This window comes from Rutidosis leptorrhynchoides, chromosome 2 (genome assembly GCF_046630445.1).
Source record: "Rutidosis leptorrhynchoides isolate AG116_Rl617_1_P2 chromosome 2, CSIRO_AGI_Rlap_v1, whole genome shotgun sequence".
Lineage (NCBI taxonomy): Eukaryota > Viridiplantae > Streptophyta > Magnoliopsida > Asterales > Asteraceae > Rutidosis > Rutidosis leptorrhynchoides.
Window position 1 is genome coordinate 465,885,046 of NC_092334.1, and position 8,643 is coordinate 465,893,688.

General features: G+C 30.3%; 1 protein-coding gene across 1 annotated transcript; it reads left to right on the forward strand.

Moving 5' to 3' along the window:
* Window positions 1-4,003: 4,003 nt before the first annotated feature.
* LOC139889352 (uncharacterized) lies at window positions 4,004-4,480 on the forward strand. Its single transcript, XM_071872310.1, has one exon. It carries the CDS (start codon window positions 4,004-4,006, stop codon window positions 4,478-4,480), a length of 477 nt encoding a protein of 158 aa, XP_071728411.1.
* Window positions 4,481-8,643: the final 4,163 nt, after the last annotated feature.

Genomic DNA, 8,643 nt, shown 5'->3' on the forward strand with positions numbered 1-8,643 from the left:
TTCCTTGTTTTTTTTTTCTCCATAAACCACTGCCGCCATCACCATACAACCGGACCACCATCCTCACCACCGGACTCCGGTCACCTTCAACTTGATCACCATCTTAACCCACCATTTGACACCCTTTTTGCTACCACAACCGTCACCTAAAACCATCATTGATCAACATCAAGCATCTACCACCACCTCCACGACTACTTCGATTACCACCATGACCTCAAACTTCCATCACCACTAGATAACCACCACCATCACAAGACAACCTTCTATTTCCTGTTTCTATCCAAAAACCTCACAGCCCACTACCTCAAACAGTGACTTCACGATGAAAAGGATGAAGCTACGGTGCTCCCGTTTTCTATATATTTTTTTCTGACCGATCATCACTACAAACGTCACCACCATATTGCTTGTTGCTATTCGAAATCGTTTCCATATATACTGAAGAGGATGACCAGTGATGACGAGTAACAAAGATGATGAATAGTGATGGGTTTTGATAACGATGATGGTGACGAAGAGATGATGTATTGATTATAATGGCCAGGAGATGGTCAATAAGATGGTAATGATGAAATAATAAATGAAGATGATGATTAAAATAGGATAACGAAGATGATAATCGATATATGATGATAATCGATATTTGATGATGATGGTATTAAACACGATGATAAACGCAATCTTGATGAAATGATATTCGATAATGATACAGTGGACGTGATTTAGGATGATGAACAATTTATGATGATGATTGATGATGAAGAAGAATGAAGTTGATGATGTTAGTAAGACGATGATAGGTAACGGGTTCGTTCTTGAACTTTTTTTTATCAATTTAATAACGATGATAAACATGATTATGCTTATGATTATGTTATGATTAGATGATGATACATAATATATCGATGTTATGGTGAGTTATGATAATGATGTAAGAATAGAGAATGAATGATAATGGTTGATGATGTTCCAAAGTCTATTAGTTTTAGGAAGAAGAAGAAGGAAATTGAAACAGAAATATAAGGGTTAATTAAATTTAAGAAAGAAACAAATCAAATAAGCAAGCAGTAGAGGAGTGGTTCGAGTGCTTGGGTGTTTAACAGAAGGTCCTGGGTTCGAACCCAGGCCACCATAGTATTTTTTTTAACAAAAGAAACTATTGAGCTGGAATACTTGCTGATTGGGCCGTGTGGTTTAGTATAGTTGGGCCGTGAACTTTGGTTTGGTACTGGGTCGTAGGTTTTGCTGTTGGGCTAAAATAATAAGAGTTATACATAATTGATACCAATACAAATCAGAAAAGTAGAAATGGATGTATGGTTTAGAAGGTGTTTGGGTGAGCGAGAGGTCGAGGGTTCGAATCTTGTCTGGAGCACTTCTTTGTAGAAAAAGCTTGGAGAGGGTATACACTTTTATTTTATTTCTATCCTTATTATTATTAGTAACTATTATTTATTATGATGATGATTATTATTATTATTATTATTATTATTATTATTATTATTATTATTATTATTATTATTATTATTATTATTATTATTATTATTATTATTATTATTATTATTGTTATTATTATAATGATTATTATTAGTGATATTATTATTAGGATCACAATTATTAATGTTACTATTATTATTATTATTATTATTATTATATTATTATTATTGTTATTAATAGTATTATAATAATTATTATTATTACTATACTTATAAGTATTATAATCATTATTATCACTAGTATTATTATCATTTTATGATTATGATCATTATTATTATAATTATTATAAAAATAATATAAATTATTATTGTTTTCATAAATATTAACATTAGTATCATTTTTAGTACTACTATTATTATTATTAGTAACATAAGTATTATTATAAATATTCTCATTATTATCATTAATAATAGAATTATCATAAATAGTATTGTTATTATTAAAAATTGTTAACATTATTATCATTTTTATTAAAATTATTATTTTACTATCATTAAAACTGCCACTATTGTTTTTATCAGTATTATCTATATTATTATTAAATGCATTATACTAAAATAAAAGTTTTAGTAACGTTGTTAAGGTTATAGGTATAAAAAAAATAAAGATTTTATATACAAAAATATATTTAAACTACATAACTTAACTATATTAATATATCTAAATATATAAAATGAAAATAAATAAATAAATAAATAAATAAACTTATAAATTATTAATATAACAAATACATCATTAATAATAAATAGATTTATTCGATTACGAGTATATGTTTTAATATATATACAAATGATATAGGTTCGTGAATCGGATGCCAACCCTACACTTGTTTAATGTCGTCATATTTATTTTTACTACAAAATACAGTATGGTGAGTTTCATTTGCTCCCTTTTTAATGCTTTTGCAATATATATTTTTGGGACTGAGAATACATGCGCAGCTTTTATAAATGTTTTACGAAATAGACACAAGTAATCGAAACTACATTCTATGGTTGGATTATCGATTCGAATATGCCCCTTTTTAGCTTGGTAGCCTAAGAATTAGGGAAATGGCCCCTAATTGACTCGAATCCTAAAGATAGATCTATGGAACTTGACAAGTCCCATTCGGGTTACGAATGATTTAGTACTTCGATTATCATATCTGATGAGAGTCCCGGAATGATGGGGATATTCTATATGCATCATGTTAGTTCGATTATCAAGCGTTCACCATATGAATGATTTTTATCTCTACGCAGTTTGCGAAATGCCTGATATGAGATGATGTTATGAAAAATGAAATGAAAATCTTTTGATCTATTAAATTAATGGAAATGGTTGTTATGATAAACTAATGAACTCACTAACCTTTTGGTTGACACTTGAAAGCATGTTTATTCTCAGGTTTGAAAGAAATCTTCCGCTGTGCATTTGCTCATATTAGAGATATTACTTGGAGTCATTCATGACATATTTCAAAATACGTTGCATTCAAGTCTTCGAGTTCATCAAGATTATTACTAAGTCAATTATAGTTGGATATATTATGAAATGGTAGGCATGCCGTCAACTTTCGATGAAATGAAAGTTTGTCTTTTAAAAACGAATGCAATGTTGTAAAACGTATCATATAGAGGTCAAGTACCTCACGATGTAACCAAATGTAATGTATTCGTCCAGATGGATTAGGACGGGTCACGACAAGTATGGTATGATAATTGGGTTGGGCTTAACAATTCGAAACATCGGGCTTATTGTATTGTGGCTGCTTATTTTTGGATCATGTGGCATTTCGGTAATATTGTCGTATTTCAAGATGAGGTGAAAAAGGCGATTTATTTGATTGTATTTGTTCTACTTCTTATCATCGGTATTACAATTTTAATAGAATTAGAGAAAGTTAATTATAAGAATTGGCTAATAAAGCCGTTGTAATTTTCTATTGTTTGTTCGCCTTTTTTGCCTTTTAAGACCTTAATAGAGGCTTAATAAAATTGACAAATAGGAAAAAAAATCCAACATGATCAGCCTCTAATATGTTTAAACACCACGAAAATCAGGGTGGTGAGGTGCAGGGTGACCGAGGGCGGAGTTGCTATTGAGATATAATTTTCATATATAAGTTTTCCTATATTTAGGATTTCTAGCTTTACGTATTGGGTTAAGATTTGTCTTATTTGACAATAAATTAAGAAAAACTATTCGTTTATTAAATTTAATATGGTATCAGAGCAAAAGATTCCAAAACCATTTAAACAAAAACCTCATCATCATAATACGCAGCTGCAAAATTAAACTTCAAACCCAAAAATCCATCAAATTAAACCCACCATCATCACATTAGATTAACAGGTTGTTAATTCTAACGAATCATTCATCGATTCGTAATTAAACCCAGCAAATTCATTAAAGAATTCGTTGGTTCAAACAAAACCCTAAACAAATTTGTTCAAGAAAATTCGTTCTTCCTCAAATCAATTCAAAACCTTAACACGTCTGGTCATCTTTTTTTGGTACTATGGCAGGAGACGAAGCCCAGAGCAGCAACAAGCCTACTGACACATCATCTTCATACTATCTTAGCTCATCTGACCATCTAGGCATGAATTTCGTGGGAGATAACTTGCTTAATGACAGCAATTACAGCGATTGGAAGGCTGAGATGTCTAATGCGTTGTATGCGAAAAACAAAATCGGTTTCATTGATGGAACCATCTCAATGCTGAAAGAAGGAGCTCAAGAATTAGCAGTCTGGAAGCGATGTAACGTTATGGTCAGAGGCTGGTTGGTATCTTCAATGATTAAGGAGATTAAAAACAACGTGAAATATGCAAATACGTCTAGGTACATCTGGGTGGATCTTGAAGAAATATTCGGCAAAGAAAATGCCTCCAGAGCCTATGAATTATGGCGACAACTCACCATGGTACATCAAGATTCGTTATCAATTTCAGCTTATTACACAAAATTGCGTGTTGTTTGGGACGAAATCTAAGCTGTCAGCCCGAGGCCTACTTGAGTATGTAATGGTTGTTCATGTGAGATGGGAAAATCTTTCGAAGCCATTAGGGATAAAGAAAGACTATATGATTTCCTCATGGGCTTAAACGAAGAATATAATGCGTTGCGATCACAAATCCTAATTACTAAACCTATACCGACTGTTGGGCAAGCATTTCATCTTGTGAGCCAGGATGAAAAGCATAAACAAATAGGTTTTGAGAGGCAACCAAAAACTGCAGCAGCGTTCCAAAGTTCTGTACGAAACGGGCCACCACGAAATACTGGAAAAATTGTTAAAAGGGATGAAAAAACAATGCATGATGTTGATAAAACATATAGTTACTGTTTGAAAACAGGGCACACGAGGGATGGTTGTTTCGAGATTATTGGTTTCCCAGAATGGTGGAACAAGAAACTTGCTGGAAATTGACCTCAAAATAGCACATCAAAGGTCACAAACAGGGCTGCTGCTGCGATAGTTGATGACAAACAACCGCAGATTACAAAAGATGAGTACGATCAGTTAATGAAACTTCTTCGTGGGGCAAAAAAGAAATATGCAAATCATTTTGCGAACATGACAGGTACGTTTAATTCTAATAAATTTTGGATAATCGATTCAGGAGCTAGTTAGCACATTACGCATAGAGATGACTGGATTGTACCCTCGAACACACCTTTAAACTACCCACGGTTATCATACCGAATGGTGACAGTATCACTGTTGCAACTGTAGGAGATGTAAAGTTAGAAAATAATATTGAGCTAAAGAAAGTATTACATGTCCCTACTTTCAAGTGTAATTTACTTTCCGTAAGTAGACTTTCCAATGATTTAAGTTGCTCACTTACTTTCTTTCCGAAATAATGCTTTATACAGGACTTACACTCGAGGAAACTGATTGGGACGGGTGATTTGCATGATGGCTTGTACTACTTGAAGCCTTCTAAAAGCATGGCGGTGGAAATGCCAGTGTTAAGGGGTTGTCAGTTTTGGCATAGAAGATTGGGTCACGCTTCAGATGTAGTACTAAAGAAAATCAAAGGTTTTGAGGGTCTTGATGCGAATAATCACTATTGTGATTCTTGTATACGTGCTAAACAAAATAGGCTTCCATTTCCTATTAGTTTTTCAAATAGTGTAGACTGTTTCGAATTAATTCATGTTGATATTTGGGGTCGTTATAAACATGCTTTAATGAATGGTGCTCATTATTTCTTATCCATAGTTGATGATCATAGTAGAGGTGTTTAGGTATTCTTGATGCAAAGTAAAACTGAAGTTGCTGGTATTCTCATCTCATTCTATAACATGGTTCAAACACAATACAATAAAAATATAAAACGAGTACGCACCGACAACGGTGCGGAATTCCATTCAAAAGTAATGAGAGAATTTTATGAAAACAAAGGAATTCTACTTGAAACCTCGTGCCCTTATGCGCCACAACAAAACAGCTTCGTGGAGCAAAAAACATCGACACTTACTTGAGATGAGTAGAGCACTTCGGTTTCAAGCCTCCTTACCGATTGAATTTTGGGGTGACTGCGTACTTACGGCCGCATATATCATTAATAAAATTACCAAGTTGAAAGCTTAATTACAAGACACCACATGAGATTCTACTTGGTAAAATTCCCACATATGATCATATTAAAGTATTTGGATGCCTTGCTTATGTCCATGACCATGCTTATAAACAAGATAAATTTGGCGAAAAAGGAAGACCATGTGTTTTCCTTGGATATCCAATGGGACAAAAGGGATACAAGTTATATGATCTTGTAAACGAGAAAGTTTGTGTTTGAAAGGACCCGTTCATATACATTATAAACGATTCTTAATAGTTGATTACATCGCGAGGTATTTGACCTCTATATGATACATTTTACAAACATTGCGTTTGTTTTCTTTTTTAAAAGACAAACTTTCTTTACATCTAAAATTGACAATCATACATACCATTTCATAATATCCACTATCCAATTATAAATTGACTTAATAATAATCTTTAATGAACTCAATGACTTGAATGCAACGTTCTTCGAAATATGCCATGAAAGACTCCAAGTAATATCTTTAAAATGAGCAAATGCACAACGGAAGATTTCTTTAATACCTGAGAATAAACATGCTTTCAAGTGTCAACCAAAAGGTTGGGGAGTTCATTAGTTTATCATAATCGATAATTTTCATCATTTTAATAGACCACAAGATTTTCATTTCCATTTCTCATAAATATACGTCCCATGCATAGAGACAAAAATCAATCATATGGTGAACACCTGGTAACCGACATTAACAAGATGCATATAGAATATCCCCATCATTCCGGGACACCCATCGGATATGATAATTTCGAAGAACTAAAGCATTCCAAATTCCAGAATGGGGCTTGTTGGGCGTGATTGATCTATCTTTAGGATTCGCGTCAATTTGGGGGTCTGTTCCCAAATTCTTAGGCTACCAAGCTAAAAAGGGGCATATTCGGCTTCAATCATTCACCCATATAATGTAGTTTCAATTACTTGTGTCTATTTCGTAAAACAATTATAAAAATAGCGCATGTATTCTCAGTCCCAAAAATATATATTGCAAAAGCATTTAAAAAGGGAGCAAATGAAATTCAGATATTGTATTTCATAGTAAAAATACATATAACATCATTGAACAAGTGCAAGGTTGGCCTCGGATTCACGAACCTAAATTAATTATATATATTTATATGTTGGTCAATATTTGTCTAACAATTAGGTCAGGTCATAGTGTACCACAATCCTAATGCTCGAGACTAATATGCAAAAGTCAACAAAAGTTAATTTGACTTGAAATGATTTCCAAAATTTATACATGATTAATATATTTTAAATATCGCCGTTTTATATTTTTAAATATTTCTAAAAGATTTATTAGAGTAAATAATATAATTCATTTATTAATAAATAAAATTCTATATTAAAATTTATATAATAAAATATACTTTTATATATATTAAATAATAAAATTTATAGAGTTCATTTAATATCATAAAGATAATATGATATGTATTATTAAAGTAATTTATTACACGTAGTAAAATATATTTGTATCACATATTTATTTGATAAAATAATATCTATAATAATAGTAAGTAAAAGTTGTATTATTTTGCAATAATAATTATTATTATAAAATATCAATATTTATAATTACTAAGATGACATTATGATAAAATGATAATTCTAATTATGATAACTTTAATATTTACGATACTTTTTAATATTATTTTTAAAATAATAATTCAATTTAAAATGATAATAATAATGATATTTTATAGTAACAATGACATTTCTATTAAAATGATAATTTTTGTTAAAATGATAGTTTTAATGCTAACGATACTGTTAATAATAATAGTAATAATAAAATAATAAGAACGATAATTTTATCTAAATCAATATATTATTTTAATTTCATCATGATACTCTTACTCATTATTTCCTAATCGTTTCGTTTAATAGTTTTTAATCGTCTTTTATATCGCGTTCGTATTACTGATAATAATCATAATAATTAGGTGTTACTAATTTTAGTCTTAATTATAATAATACTAATAATAATAACTATTATGATAATATTAATGATATTACTAATAACTATCTTAATGATAATAATAATAATAATAGTAATTATAACTTTAACGATAATAACGATAGTAAAAATAACAATTTTTAATGATAATACCTTTTACTGATAATGATAATAATAATAATAATAATAATAATAATAATAATAATAATAATAATAATAATAATAATAATAATAATAATAATAATAATAATTAGATAAAAACTATAACGACGATAATAACGACGATAATAATAATCATTTTTAATAATAATACAAAAATTCAATTGACTATAATTTCTAATCCGTTCATCGAAACCATTCGATATCTAAATGAAAAGTTCTTAATTTTTTGCTAGCTTTCCAACGACATGCATATCTTATACCTTATCTCAACCGCATATGTAACTAGTTCATAATCTATCGTTACTATTTAATGACAATATTAAATATACAAGCATGCATAATCCTATATACTTGAGCACTAGTCAGGGATACTCTATTAATATATAAAAGTTAAGTTATGAGTGCTCACGTATCAATATTGAG